Source organism: Loxodonta africana, chromosome 19, assembly GCF_030014295.1.
Source record: "Loxodonta africana isolate mLoxAfr1 chromosome 19, mLoxAfr1.hap2, whole genome shotgun sequence".
NCBI lineage: Eukaryota > Metazoa > Chordata > Mammalia > Proboscidea > Elephantidae > Loxodonta > Loxodonta africana.
In genome coordinates this window covers 17,954,338-17,970,001 of record NC_087360.1, presented here as the reverse complement: position 1 = coordinate 17,970,001, position 15,664 = coordinate 17,954,338, and the positions used below count along the sequence as shown (strand labels likewise).

The window sequence follows — 15,664 nt, the reverse complement described above, 5'->3', positions numbered from 1 at the left end:
ACAGATGAGAGGAGAGGCAGGTACAGGCCGTGTGCCTTGGGAGGGGGACAGTCACGGTCTAGCGTTTCCATGAAAGTGGAAACAGAACACCAAATAGCTTTGCTTACTTTCCTTGCATGCGCTATTGGTTGAGGTGGCCAGGCAGGGTTTTACAGGGTATCTTTCCCTTAACCACATGTCATGTGATGAAGAAAACCAAGAGACCCACAGCTAAATAGACAAAAGCTCCTAGCCTCATCACAAGAGAACCCTTTACAGCTCAGTGAATCCCTGGGTCTCCCCTTTCCCACCCCACCATTTTGCCTCTTTCCAGTCACGTTCAAACTTATTCTCAACACAGAGTGTCACTGCAAATTGTTTATTAAAACACAAAGCAATGGACAGTGAAAAACATCCTGATTTTTTACTTTTTGGTGGGAGTAGGGGTTGGGGGGTAATGGTAGGGGTAGGGACAGATGGAGACAGCCCAGAAGGAAAGACAGCTCTATCCACCCCTACTCTTTCCCCAGCCAGCCAGGTTCAAATCCCTCCATTGCATCTCATTGTGCCGCTGTAAATCTGTGCTGTGGCTACAAACAGTTCGTTTGGCCTGGGTAAGCAGAAGATGGGAAACCAGAGTAGGAGCTACAAGAACTCCTAAGAACTTGACACTTTCTCCAGTACTTGGTACAGAACAGAGCAGCCAGGCCCAGTTTGGAGGGCCGGGGTTGCTTTCCTGACAAGGCAGGTCAGGCTTAGAAAGGCTGAAGAGACTGCCCTGAGCTCTGAATGGGCAGCTGGTCCTAGCTTCGGAGAACCTAGTAGAAGGAAAAGGTAACATTCCTTAAATCCAAGGAGGGAACTATTCCAGGGTCAAATTTCTTTTCATTCCCTGGATCATAATACACCAGGGAACAGAGGAGTCAAGAATGTCTCTTTCCTAGTTTTGTTATTAAGGTCTCTCCCTGCCAATTCTCCCCACCCACCTGGCAACTCGGTTCTCCTTTCCCGACAGTTGTCCTTTAAAAGGACGGAAAGCACTTCGGTTTGTTGTTGTTTTTCCTCGTACTGAAATAAAGCACCAAAGCTCAAAATAGAGGTGAGAACAGAGTTCTGCTTTTCCTGGTGCGATGTGCCCCCATCTCACAAGACTGCCTGGATGCGAGAGGTGCCAAGGCCCTCTCTGCCAACTCTGACAGGCACTACTGTTTCCCTGGCTGCCAGCACAATCCTGGCTCCTTGTTCTTACACTTCTTGGGGGGAATCCGTCCCAAGAGATCCAGCCTGCTCTTTTCCTGCCAACCCGGCCAGGCCCCAAATCCTCTGCTCTTATCACAATGATTTGGCCCCCCAAAGCAGGCCAGCCGAAAGCCAGCCGAGGAAGGGCAAACCAGATCAGCGGCAAGCCACACACCTCGCTGGGAAGCTGACCCATTGGTGCCAACGTAGTCTTGTAACAAAATGAGGAAATCAAGTCCTCTTGCCCCGGAGGAGTCTAAATACAGAGTCCTAGCTTGGACTGAAAGGGAAAAACTGCTGACCTTTCTGAAGCATGAACGTTAAGGCTTCTTTGTAATTTTCTCAGCGCTCTTTGATCTCTATCTTTCCTTAGAAGAGCAGATTTTTTTGGAGATTTCCAAACAGATCCTGGGTGTTTCCAGTTCTGCTTCAGTGCGCTATCACTGCCCTGGTCTCCTTCCACAGCAGCAGGAGGCCCAAAGCACACTCCCTTTTTGTTTGTTTGTTTAAACGGGAGCATTGATTCGTCTCTCACTTTGGAAAGCTCACCTGCTCTCCCAGGTCCTTTCAGATCTTGACAAAAGAGAGGCATGGAGGATAATCGTACATGTTCCCACTTGATGCCATTAAGGCTCCTTGAGGCAAGAGGACACTTGAATTATGTCAGGGCAGGCCAGCGGAGGAGATGGGGAGGAAGGGATGGGGAAGCAGCCCCGTGACAGGACTGAAGGACCCCTGCCCAGACCTGAATCTAGGGGGAATGCCCACCCTGGCTCAGAGCAGGAGAGGAAAAGGCACTGTGCTGCCCGGGTGGGTCCTTCCCCATTCCTGGGGGAGGGCAGAAAACCTGTTGATTCTTTCCCTGGGCTTCCCAAGGTGATCCGATTGCTAGGGCAAGGGGTATTATGTGCTAGGAAGGAAAGGGAAGATACTACTGTCGTTTTCTGAAGTTTGGCTAAGGTTCTAGAAGCCATGGCCAGGCTTTCCCAAGAGAGGCTAAAGGCAGGGTAAGAAAGAGAAATTCCTTAAAACAGAAGCTTCTCCAAACAGACACGTCAAACCACAATTCCAAAACTCGATCGAACAATTCCCAGGCTCAGAAAGGCGGTAGGCTTAACTCGGGTGTCAGCCCATCCTATCCCAGCCTACATAACTGCAATAGGACCACCCAATTCCAGGCCCGAATCTCTCAGGCAAACAGTGGGAATAGGAGAACAAGATCACACCCTCAAACCAAGAGATGGCCCTCCAGGTCTAGTGCTATCCTCCTAGGAGTCTTACAGCACTGGAAGAAACTTGAAGGCAACCATCCTTCAACTCGTCAGAGCTCGGGGTATCCACAGAGCAGCTTCTGCTAAATAATGGAGAGGTTTTTCAGCTTCTGGTTGAGGAGTCACCTCAGTCAGAGCTAGACGGCGACCCTCAGCCCATCTCCAGCAGGAGTCTTTGCAGGGGCCACCCAGAAACAGAGCTGAAGCTGCACTTCTGTCAAAAGGAGTTTCACGCTGGCCATCGGCTTGTTTTCAGTGGGATCTACAAACATGGAACAGGATGTAGGTCCAGTAGAAGCACCCTGGCCTTCCCTGCCCCTTCTGCCTGGCATCACCTATCACCTCCCCAGCCCCAGGCAGACTCCCTATAGTCCTGGCACCCGCTCCAACTACGGCTATGGGAACAAACAGTGCAAAAAGCAACAGGTGAACACCAGGGCAATTCTCAACACACACAATACAAAAATAAAAATAAAGAGCACCCCTTTCCACCCCTTTAACCACTTCATGTACCTATATCATCCTGGAGGAGCAAAAACAAAAACAAAAAAGCTTTCAAGTTCAATATCATGAGCCAGCTGTAGCCAGCCTAGGCAGCTCTCATTAGCTGGGTGGGCTTGGCTCCAGGGCACTCTGCCCCAGCCCCTACTATACTTCTCCGTTTCCTCATTTCCCCTTTAGTTTTTGTTAACCACAGAAAGATACCCTTACCTTCTGAATACAACCAGAGAGGAAAGTGCCCGTCCCCATGCCTGAGCCTCGGCAGAATGGGTGGGCTTGGAAACAGAGACAGAAGTAAAGCTGCCTGGCTTACAGTACCTTTAGGAAATGGACCCAGGAGTCTCAGAGGGTTGAGGTGAGGAGGCAAGGGCCTCTCCTTCCTCAGAGACCCAGCCAAACTAACGAACAAGGCAAAACAGAGGCAGCAAGGCCTTCCTCATCCGTTTACTCCAATGGTGGTGACCCACGGCTTTGGGGAGTTGTAACAGAATGGGAACCAAAGCCACGGTCAGAAGCCCAATTAATAGTCAGGATGTCTACCACCCCAGACAGGCGGTCCCAGGACCAAGGCTACAGAACTCCACCCTTTAGAAGCAGGGGAGGCTCACCAAGCACTCGGGGAAGCATTCCTCTGACTGCAGCCTCAGGCCACAGCAATACCCTCGTCCTGGAGCCCAAGTTACAGCTAAAAGAAAGGCTACAAGTCTCCAAGCACCAAATGCTGGCTGGGAGTACCTCGGTTTAAGAGCCAAAAGCCAGGAACTGGGCCCAAGAGCTGCTTATTTCGTCACATAAAAAGCAGTACAAATACATGGAGTTCTTAAAATATCCAATTAAGGCAAACTCAAAATTAAACACATTCTAGAAGATGGGCCTGGCCTGAGATTCTATGCTGATCCAGCCCAAGCTGAAGCTAACCCTGCTGCCTCTCATCCACAATATTCCTTGTAGTTTGCCTGGGTCCTCCCTCATTGCTGCCCTAACTAGGAAACGGAAGACAGTGACAACAAAGGAGAGGAACGGGGATGCTTTGTTTCCTGCAGAAATTATTCTAGGGAATTAAGACAGACACTTAGATGCTACGGTTGGCTTCGGAGCTGACAGGACTACGGCTGACTGGAAATTTTTCTGCTCCATCATGCCAAGAACCTGGCTGCTACTTAGGTAGGGGGCTGAAAGAACAGAGGGCTGTACTATTAAAATCAGTGAGAAGCTTCGTTCGGCCTTGATTAAAGGACACAGCCAATCAGTCTAGTTCCTTGGGGCAGCTCTAGGCATAAACCAAGACTGGTTGAATTGTAACAGAAAATGTGTCTGTGACATGGAAGGACGTGGGAATAAATGAACATCAGATACGAGACACTCTAAACAGTGTTCAGTCACTTAGTAGGGCTCGAGTCTCTGAGGTTGCTCTTAAATTATGCTAATGTAAGCCTTTTCCAATCCAAAGACCAGAAGAGACTTTTAAGGTCAAGTGTTCTGTTGCTGCAGGCTGGATAGCATCCCTGCCCCCTGGCAGTAAGACCCTACAAAGGGGCCAGTAAAAGAACTGCTGGGTCAGGTCCTCCTGACTGCTGGCTCAGAGATCCAAGGAGGGAGGTACCAACAAGGTGAGGTGGTAGAGGATAAGACATTCAAGCAGAAAGAACCGCAAGTCCCCATGTCTCCTTCTTTCTTGGCAATAACTTAGTGGGCTGGTTGAGAGGGAGAAGAGATTGCAAATGAGCCAGATTAAGAAAAAAATGAGAGGAAATCAAGTCCCCAACAGGCACTGAAATCAAAATGATTTGTTGTGGCAACAAGTCAGAGGCAACTTGAGGACCTGACATAAACTAATCGTCTTGGATACCAGACAGTCCTCTAATTGGCGCCCGTCAGGGAGACAAGCGATGACAGAGCTCAAACACTTAAGGTGGAACCCTCATTGGATGAAAATTAGGAAGGCTTCCAAGTATGAAAGCATCAACTCCTCTTTCTTTTTTTGAGCCCCCTTCCTTTTGCTTTTTGTCTTTACCTCACAAATTATACACCTTTACATACATGCACTCTCGATCCTAGATCGTCTGGAAACGTATTTGGACATAACTTCAGAACGTACCCAACTCCCAGCGCTGGTCTTCTCAGGTAATAAGATGCCATTTCCCTGCTGTTAATTTCTAACATAAAAAAGGGAACTGTGTCTGCTCTGACTTCAGAGTCCTTTCCACTAGGTATACAGACTTAGATCCTTGAACCGGAAGGATCCAGTTTTACCCTAAGTACCCTAGAGAGGAAAGAGACGGCTGAGGGCCAGCCACAAAGAGAGGATTCGGACTGAAGCAGGTCTGGGACCGGGTGGTGGATGAGGGCTGCTCTCTACTCGCTCGGCCTCTTATCTCCTTTAATTTTGTGTGTGTGTGTGTGTGTGTGTGTGTGTGTGCGCGCATGTGTGTGTGTTTGTTTGTTTTTTGTTAATCGTTGCGAAAAACAAGGAAACCCAAACCACCGTGTTTGGTCTCTTTCCCACACCCCTCCGCCCTGTTCGGGATGGCAATTTGTTCTCACAGCCGGCAGAGGCAGAAGAGGGTTGGAATGAAGACCCCAAAGGCCACCAGGATGGGAAACATGAGGCTGCTGTTGTCCGAGGCATAGGGGTTGGGCGTGCGAGGGCCGGACTGCACCCGGTTCTTATTGGTCTGTCTTTTGAGATTAGACCCTTCATCATATTCTTCTTCTTCTTCTTCCTCTTCTTTCTTTTCCAATCCTGGGTGAGGCTGCAGCTTTGGTACATCTGACACAAGAAAGTAAACACCATTCAAGTAAGAACCGCGTCATTTAAGTAAGACCCTTAAGAGCAGCAGATAAACCATAATACAGAGGCCCCTCGTAACCTACTCAGGGCCCACAGGACAGAGCTCAAGCAGCAGAGCTAGCTTGTGGCCTACAGAACACCAGGGTACCGCAAGCGCTGGCCCTCTTCAGATTTAGCTAAAAAGCAGAGACAGCCCTACCCCTAGGGCAACTCAATATCTCCTCTTCCTGTTCTACTTCTTTCAAACCCTAAGGGGCCCAGATTGGACAGACAATGACCTGATGCCCAACGCTGAACCTTTTCAAGTCCCCTCTCTCCTCTCCCACGGCTCCCCCCTCTCCGCCTTTTTTAAAGGATTTTATTGTGTTCAAGGTGAAAGTTTACACAGCAAATTAGGTTCCCATCTGACAGTTTCTGCACAAATTATTTCATGAGATTGATGACATTTTTTTCACAATGTGTCATCCTTCTCATTCATCCCATTCTGGCTGTACCATTTCCAGTGCTCTAGTTCCCTGCCCCCTTACCTTCTCATCCCACATGCCCTTTTGGTTCACACAACAACCGAACTGGAGCTGCTCCGAATTAGGGCTGACCCACAGAGTTCCAGTTCTGAGCACACACAACCCCTCTGGCCTACCTCCTCCTTAGGAACTCAAGCACACATCTGTTTGATGGCAAGATACTGTACTAGATATCATATCTGTATTTTGGGGGCTATCACTGAGATCCTCAGTGCATTCAGGATGAGATTCAGGATGAGTTAGGAAAAGGCACAGAAGGAGGGTCAGGGAGAAAAGCTAAGACACAAGCTTTCTCCGCAAAAACCAGTCTGGGAAGCAGGCAGCCACAATAATCAAAAGGCTGAAGGGAAAAAAATACACCCTACAGCTGGATCCCAAGGACAAAGAGACATTAATAAGTGAACCTTTGTTCTAGTGTAGCCCAGCAATGCTGGAAGCTTTCAGATCTTCCCAAAACCTTAAAGGACCCCTCCTTTCGCATTTTCCCTTTGCCGCCAGGAAATAGATGTCAAACAATGAAACAGATTAAGGACCCGTTTTAGAAGCTTCCAAATGATTACAAGGGTCAGCACACACCAACAGGTACCACTATTAGTCTGATTTAACACTGAAGTTAAAGGAATTTGTCCAAGACTAAGCAGCAGATTAAATGGCAACAGCAATATTTGAACACAGATCAAAGGTGGTGGCTTGCAGTGGCACCATGTTATACTCCAGGCCCATCTGCCTGACTCTGTATTCCCCACAGTTTGGCTTTAAATAGGTGTTTCCAAATTAGTGACCAGCTACATTACTTCCCTGAAGGGGTTCCTCAACCATATCCTACAGCCCAAGTCAAAAAGCGAGTCACAAACAGGACTTACCATCCACTGTCCCAGCCATGATGTAGAGTGCACAGACTTTGGGATTGTCATAGTACCCCTAGGAAATGGGAAACAGTGGTCAGGCCCACACGGTAGCAAACGTTTTCCCCCACACCCACCCTTCCGAGCCCTTTCTCAGTCGTAAGGGCAGGGCAGGGCAGAGGCATTACCTTGACAAACTCAATGTAGAGTTTCCCTGTGAAGGTGGATACCTCCCCCTGGACGCTCAGCTTTCCCTTTCTGATGGTCATAGGGATGATCTCGTCGTGAGCTGTGCTGTGCCCAACACGGTCAAAGATGTCCAAGTCCTTCACCACAACGTGGCCGTTCAACCGCACATCAAACACCTTCCAGGATCAGAAAAGAGACAACGTCAAAACCATCCGCTTCACATCCCTTCAGCAGTGGGACATCGTGAACCTCCCTGGGTTTCAAATTTAAAAATCAGTTAAGAAACTAATGGGCTGGATACACCCCAGAGTGACTACGGTCCTTTACTTCGGCTAAATCAAAACCCCTTCACTGCCAAGGAGGTCTCATTCTCACCTTAAGGGACAAACAAACAAAAAGCTCTGTATAAAAAGAGGGGAATTCACAGGAAGGGACAGAAGAAAAGAATAAGGCTAAAAACAAGAAGGTGCTGAAAACTAAGAATAGGGTGGTAGCCAGGAGGACCTTAACAGGACCAGTTGGTGACCAGGGACGAGGATTCTGGCGTTGCCTTCTGTCACCAACCTCCAAGGCAGCCTCATGGGCAATGGGACAGAGCTTCTCTGAGGGCAAAAAGAATCCAGCTTTTCCTCAAAGTTCATCTGGTTCTCACTTCTGAAGATTCTCTTACATTCTCTGGCCTATAGCAGAGGATTGTTCAAGAGTGACAATGTCTCTCTGACCAAGCAAGGGGCCTGACCGAGCCTCACCTTCTGCTGGGACTGTGCAAAGTAGACCTCAGCAAATTTCAACACCAGCACGTAGTCCCCCTCCTCCTTGATGGGTACTTCATAGCCGAAGGTCTCCTCATTGTACCTCTCCGTTTGATACAGGATCTGGTCCTCGGGGTTGGAGCGCAGGATCGGCAGCTTCATGCCATAGTCTGAGGCTAGGGACAAAAGACAAAGAGAAACCACATCAGAGGCAAAACACAAAACAAAAGCAGAGGCCCCAGAACCACTAGAGGCATTTCCAGGGTAAAGCTAATAACCCGCCCAGTGCAAGGGGCCACCCGCTTCGCGCCTGGCTCTAAAGGGACCAGACACAAAGGAGTTAGGACACAACGAGTATGGAGGCCATTACCATGGAAGAGTAAAATGAAAGAAACCTCACACTAATTGCCCCAATAGCCCCCATAACCTTCAGAGCAGAACTTTTTGAAAGCACATTAAAATGACTTTCCCAAAGTATATGCAGTGATGGGGACAGAACAAATTACCTCGTTAATAGAAAAAAGCACTACGCTGCAGCTGCCTGGTTCCCTGAGAGGGAGAGCTTCAGAGAAACTCATAAAATAAGGGGGATGGCCAGGAACTCCCTACAAGATGACTACACTCAAAGAATGTTTTTTTTTTTTTTTTCCTCACTCAGAAAAGCCCAGAGCTTGCAACAAACAGGATATCTGGTTAAAAAACTCATTTTTCATTGTCTTAAGTAAAAATAAGATGCCAACTTCAGTTGTTTTTTTATAGTTTTCTTTCAGAAAGCTCCAAGGCTGGTGAAGAGATTCGCGGCCATAAAAAGAAGGCTGCTGGGATGCTCTCTAATTTCCTTTAGGTCCTAGCACCTTAGTTCTCACAGACTCACAGAACTCCACCTACTCTCAGGAACACTCCCCTAGTTAAACCCAAACGAAAAAAAAAAGTTCCTACCGTATCTCTGGCACCAGCTATGACTTGCTGAACAAACAAATGGCACAGAAGGAGGTGCCTGCAGAGCAGGGAAGCTGTGTTCCCCTCCACACACAGGGCCACAGCCATCCAGCAGGGAAAGAAAATCTGCCAAGGTCCTACTGGCACCTTGGACTTAAGATGCCCACGCTGCCAGGGGGCCACCCTTCCCATTTCACAGACTGACAAGGAGTAAGGCAAGGCAAAAGTATCAGGAGAATCAAGTCTCTATTGCTCTCCCCCTCCCCAAAACTTGGTACGAGACAAGACTGTATGTATGTTTTTCCCCCACATAACAAACAAAACTGGAGTCTTTCCTCAAATACAAGATACCACACTCCAGCCCCATATATGAACCACTGTTTTCTCCTTGGGAAAGCAGTCTTACTCCTTTATCCCATAAACACAAGTACTGGCTCTCTAGTGCTCCATAAATACTCCACACTTTCCAAACTAGATTTAGCAGTGATTTCTGTACACAGACCTAGTGCCTACTCCATCCTGGAAGTAAGATTCAAGAGCACCTTCAAATCTTACATGGTAACTCTGAAGACATCTGGCACCTAGGTCTTAGGAGACACCCAAGAGCAGCCACCCCGGGAGCTTTACATTCTGGATCCCCAAAACTCCAAGGGATAGGACACAGCAAAAGGTAAAGGATCAACCAGGAGGCCCAGTGGCTGAGCTCAAGCCCTCAAAAACAGAAGCCTGTTAATCGTTCCCTGTAAGCGAACACTAGCCACGAGATCAGATGGACTGATGAGACAACGCAACAGGAAACTCATTGCCCTTTGTCTTAAGACTTTTTTCTTCCTATTTCTCCTTTGAGAAAACAAATCGTAGAAGGGCAACTGAGTAGCACTACAAAGGACGTACTGCTGACGTGCCCCACCTCTTTCCCACACTCAAAAAAAAAAAAAAAACATTACCCTGGGGCATAAACCTATGAAGATTAAAGGACTGGTGTTTCTCCTTCAATGGAGCTCTAAGAATTTCCTTCTTCCCTGAGGACCATGACCCTTACAAATCTGGAACATTGACTAGATTGCATTTACAGATACACAGAAAGTTTTGTGCGTGCGTGTGGAATCTTTTTCCTGCCGAATGGAAAAAGTGAGAAATTGATGGTAATGTCATCTCTGGCAGTCTCAGCCCCACCGCTAAGAAAACTCAGCTATGTGAACAAAAACTGCTTAACGACCTTGGAATTACCTTTCAACATTTTCCCTTTAAAGCTCGAGTGGCCTTCCCAAGAGACTTGCCACAAGCAAAGCTGAATTTGCCCACGTCCCAAGAGACACAGCAGCAAAAAAGGACTTCTTTTTCCTTCCCCCTTTAGCCTTGACGCATTCACAGGTTAACAGATTTCTCCAAAACATAGCGAAGTGTGCCGTCAGCCCACTGCTGAAGTTGGGACGATGTAGCTCAGGCAGCTAACCGAAAGGGAAGAGGCCAAAGGGCCTAGTTTGTGTCTGCTGCTTCTCAGCCCTAGCTATGGCGTAACTAGGCTACTTGAAAAATGATGTCCAGCTTTTAGAGTAAGACAGGCCCGGGGTTCAATCCTGGCTCTGCCGCCCACTCTGTGACGCTCTTTCCTCTGGATCTGTTTTCTTACCTGTAAAGTGGGCATATCACCTACCCCACAGGGTTGGGGTAAGGATCAACAGACATCTGTAAAGAGCTTAATGGAGCTCCTGGGCGGTGCAACCAGTTAATGCACTCCCCTGCTAACCCGAAGGTTGCTGGTTCGAGTTCACCCAGAGGCCCCTTGGAAGAAAGGCCCAGTGACCTACTTTTTTCTTTTTAATAATTTTTATTGTGCTTTAAGTGAAAGTTTACAAATCAAGTCAGTCTCTCACACAAAAACCCATATACACCTTGCCACACACTCCCGATTACTCTCCTCCTTTTTTTTTTTTTTTTTAATGAGACAGCCTGCTCTCTCCCTCCACTCTCTCTTTTCATGTCCATTTCGTCAGCTTCTAACCCCCTCCACCTTCTCATCTCCCCTCCAGGCAGGAGATGCCAACACAGTCTCAAGTGTCCACCTGATCCAAGAAGCTCACTCCTCACCAGCATCCCTCTCCAACCCATTGTCCAGTCCAATCCATGTCTGAAGAGTTGGCTTCGGGAATGGTTCCTGTCCTGGGCCAACAGAAGGTCTGGGGGCTGTGACCACCAGGGTCCCTCTAGTCTCAGTCAAACCATTAAGTCTGGTCTTATGAGAATTTGGGGTCTGCATCCCACTGCTCTTCTGCTCCCTCAGGGGTTCTCTGTTGTGTTCCCTGTCAGGGCAGTCATGGGTTGTAGCCGGGTACCATCTAGTTCTTCTGGTCTCAGGATGATGTAGTTGCTGGTTCATGCGGCCCTTTCTGTTAGTGACCTACTTTTCATAAATCTGCACCGAAAGCCTCAGGGATCACAGTTCTACTGACACACACAGGGTCACCATGAGTCAGAATCGACTCTGGCACAACTAGCTTAAGAGTTTAATACAGTACCTCGCATGGAGACACAAACACATACGTGTGCTAGCCAGGCAAGCATGTGCACACAAGAAGCACTAAATGAATGCTTCCACCCCAGGGAGCTTAGGGAATGGACCCAGCCAAAATGGAAGTAATAATACTAACAAGAATATTGCAGCTGTGAGCCGCAAGAGTAGAAAAGCCAGAATGAGCAGGAACGTCCTACGTGAAGCCACCACTGTGCTACCCCTGTGGCGCTCCAACACGGCTCACCAGCCCGATGCCAGCCCCCACACACAACCAACAGGTCATTCTGAATCACTTCTTTCTCAAGCAAGGCCATTCGTAAAGAATTACTCTTAACGGACTGAGACAGGGAACCCAAGGATTCACCGACCCAAATTCTCCACCTGTGAACTTCTGCTACTTGGAAGGCCTGCAGATAAACCCTGCCTCTCAAGTTGACAGTTTAGGGAGAGAACTCTAAACAAACCCTGTGGCCTTACATAAATAAGACGTAGCAGTGACTTTCTTCCATCTCTCAAGCTCTTATCTTCTCCAAGGCCAAATCCCTCCCCAGCTGAAAAGAAGGCAGTTCAGGAAAGGGTCTCCTTAGGCTAGAGAATTAGTAACCTAATAGGCCTGGGCCCCCAGCCAGTTTTTCTCCCCCTCTGGAACCATTTTCTGCCCTACTTTTAATTCCAGTAAAAGGTCATCATGCAAAAAAAAAAAAGACAGAGACACTTTAACCTACTCTGGGCAGAAGAGTTTTCAGAAGTCATGTCACAGATTTCTAAAGCATGGGAAGTTTTACAGAGAAGGAAAACAAGGCTCAGAGAGTAAAGTGGATTCTTCAAGGTCGTACAACGGGTTAGCAAGTCCCTTTCTATGAAGAGGAAACCTCCTGAGACCAAGCCAAGTTCTACACCCTCAGGCCAAATAACCAGATCTTTTCCTAGGCAGAGTCCAGTGGAGCCCAGAATGTGCTGCAAGCCAAAAATCCCAGGCAAGCACTTCTGAACCACCTTCTGTAGGGGAACTTCCATTTGTAGAAGCAGACAGGCTGCAAGAGCCATTCCCAGGCTCTGAGCATCTCCTATGAGCAGCAGCTATCCTCCAGGCAGAAATGAAATTCAATAAACATTATTAAGCAGCTATGAGAGTGTTAGCCACTAGGTGACCTGGGCCACTCATAGTCCAAGAACACTGAAGTACAAAGAAACTATAGAGAAAGAGCAAGTTCAAAAGCAGGCCAAAACCTCATCTGGCCTAACTCGGCAACAAACACCTGAATCCACTCAACATAGAATGAACTTTCCTCGGCGAGCCGGAAAGAGTATCACAGGCATACGGGAAAAGAAATCAGACATTCAGCTCCAATCGCCATTAGTGTAAATGGCTGCGCGAGGCAAGGGTCTCCAAATACCTGGCACACCCTGATCCAAACAAGGCAGAGAGGGAAAGGCAGGGTGAACAGCTGCACTTCCCTTGGTGGGCAGACTCCTCAGCACAGAAACTAGAGAGCTGCCTCTTGTGAGTGGAAGTGTCAACGGTTTTAGCCTCAGACCTGCTGTTGTGCGGTGCTGCTGAGTTTGACTCATAGCGCCCCCACATGACAGAACAGAACTGCCCTGTAGGGTTTTCTAGGCTGTAACCTTTAAGGGAGCAGAATGCTAAGTCTTTCTCTCACGGAGCAGCTGGGTGGGTTCAAACTGCCAACCTTTCAGTTAGCAGCCAAGTGCTTAATTGTTGCATCACCAGGACTCCCTGGCATGCAAAATGCTACTCGCAAGAACCTGTTAAGTGCAATGTTGCAACAGACTGGTTCCAAGTGCACTTGGTCCAAGGTGCCTCTCCTCCCACCCCCATCGTTCATGCCTTAATACTGCTACAATTCATACCAAGACTGGCAAGCAGAAAAGAGCAGGGGGCCTCCATTTATACATTGACCAAGAAGCTCGTGTCCAAGATAGGACTCCAGTACAGTCTCATGTAACGCCTCCCAAGGAACTGTAACCACGCGCCAATAAACCAAGGGCAGAGAGACTGGCTGATTGTTGGCCAGCCTTAAAAAAAAAAAAAACCTGCACCAGCAAACTAAAGCCAGATTACTTTCTGAATGAGTGCCGTACCTGGGGACTAGACCTGGGACTTGGCCCGCTTTACCCTCTGCACAATGGACCTAATAGGACAATGTAACCAGGTAACCTGCTATCTGCTAAGTGAAAGGAACTATCTGCACACTCTCCTCACCACAACTATCTCAAGTGGCAAAGTCCACAAACTGCCTCTGTTTCCTCCAGGGCTCCTTCCTCCCTGTCCAGACCGATTTGGGAAGAGGAAGGGTCCAGGATGAAGATAGCAATGACCGCCTGCTTTAAAGCCTGCCTTTGGCTGCTGTTACAGCCTCTGAAGACCAGGTCCCTGACTCAGCTTAACTCAAGCTACTGCGACCTACATGCCAGGGCTCAACAAATTCCAGGACAAACATAGAACCTCAGAAGATAACCCTGTGTCCCCAGACCCGGGCATGTATAAATGTAATCTATTCCCTAATACAACAAACTCCAGGACACTACAACTGACTAGGAAAAACCAAGCTAAACTCTTTAGTAAAAGGCAAGGGCCAAATCTAGGCATTGCAGAAAAAGAGAAGAGACTCTATCTCCTAGTTGTCTGGAGGTGGCACATTGCCAACTTAGCAGCCTCTGAACCCAGCGTATAGGATAAATCTCCTTCCAATACATGAAGAAAGCAACTGCCTTCTTAAATCCCTTTTCCAAGCCTACTTACAGAGGAAACACTCTAGGGGGTAGACTGCCTAAGGGCCATCCGGGACTACCACATCAGAAGCCCCTCGTGGAGAAAACCTCGTGCAGAGTCCTCAGGATAGAGCTTAACCTATTAGGTCCAAAGAGGGGACCGGGAATCTGCATTGCAACCAGCACCCCAAGAAATCTTTATCGTGCAGCCCTGTAAAAACGACTGTTGCTCAACCTGTTAAAACTCAAAATCATTGCCCCATCAGTTGGAATGATACCTCGCAGATCCACCTGGGGCCGCTTCTATGAACTCTCCCAGGCAGGACATTCAGATCTTACACGGGGTGACCCAGCTGACACCCACCAACGGCCTCGCTTACGACATGGCTTCAATGTAACCACTTTCGGAGCCAGCCTACGGCTTCTACTTTTAAGCACAGATAGGCCCCCGCTCCAAGGGGGAGGGGAACGGGGGAGGAGGGTACAATCAAACTTTCCTGGCCCATCTTCTTCTCAGATTCCTTTCTATTCTGGCGAAGCACCAAGCCCCGCTCCTGCAGACGGAGCAGGGAAAGTGGCCGGTTTTCTGGGTTGCCTGGAATCTGACCAGGAACTGTCTGGATAAAAGAGCAGAACCGCCCGGGCCAGGCGCAGCGATCATCTACACCCGGGAGGCCTCGAGGTTGCAACAGTCGCCCCGGCCTCTACTTTCCCAACTTGGGAAGAGGGGGAGGGGTGAAGGGTTAAGAAAATGCAGGATGTGAGCGCCCAAAATAACTTCTCGCCAACTCTCTGCCTCAATGGTTCTTGGTAGCTCCGAGCCAGTGCCAGGTCCGGAGCCCTGGCGAGGTCCCTGGGTGAATGGCAGAAAGAAACTTCGCTCTGAGACACGGTCGAGAAAGGAGGTCGCGGCCCGCAGCCCTCGGTGCCCAGCACCCGGCAGGCCAGGGAGCCCGCGGCTCGGCTGAGGGGCTCTCACCTCGGCCCACCCGGCCTTCCAGAGGGTCCTTGCGGAAGTGGATCCCGTGCACATCCACATGTGCTTCGCCGCCTGCGTTGACGGCCCAAATGACGCTCTCCGGCAGCCCGGCCCCCGCCGCGCCGGCCACGCCGAGCCCCGGCCCCCGGAGCGCCGGCAGCAGCAGCAGCAGCAGTCGCAGGAGCGCCACGGCGGCTCCCTCAACCGCCCGGGCCTCCAGCATGGCGGGCACCACCGCGGGGGACGCCCCCGCCGACCCTCGTCCTCCGCCGGCCGCCAGGCCACCCCGCACTCAGAAAAACAGCGCCACGGGCCGCCGTGCCTCAGCCGCCGGGGACATGTCGCTCTCAGGCCTCCTTCTCCTCACCCAACAGTGCCGCCTCCCACCTCAGGAACAACCTACCCCG

The 15,664-nt window shown here is 49.3% G+C and overlaps 1 protein-coding gene across 2 annotated transcripts; it reads right to left on the bottom strand.

Annotated features, from left to right (window-relative positions):
* Nucleotides 1-342: 342 nt before the first annotated feature.
* On the bottom strand, nt 343-15,658 carry MLEC (malectin). Of its 2 annotated transcripts, XM_003419254.4 has the most exons (5): nt 15,258-15,637; nt 8,089-8,267; nt 7,339-7,515; nt 7,169-7,226; nt 5,370-5,760 (listed from the first exon to the last, which is right to left on the bottom strand). In XM_003419254.4, exons 1-5 carry the CDS (start codon nt 15,478-15,480, stop codon nt 5,531-5,533), a joined length of 867 nt encoding a protein of 288 aa, XP_003419302.1. In that variant the 5' UTR covers nt 15,481-15,637; the 3' UTR covers nt 5,370-5,530. The 2 variants fall into 2 exon arrangements, with proteins under 2 accessions (XP_023415212.2, XP_003419302.1); XM_023559444.2 differs by lacking the exons at nt 7,169-7,226; nt 7,339-7,515 and having other exon boundaries at nt 343-5,760; nt 15,258-15,658.
* Between the last annotated feature and the right edge of the window lie 6 nt (nt 15,659-15,664).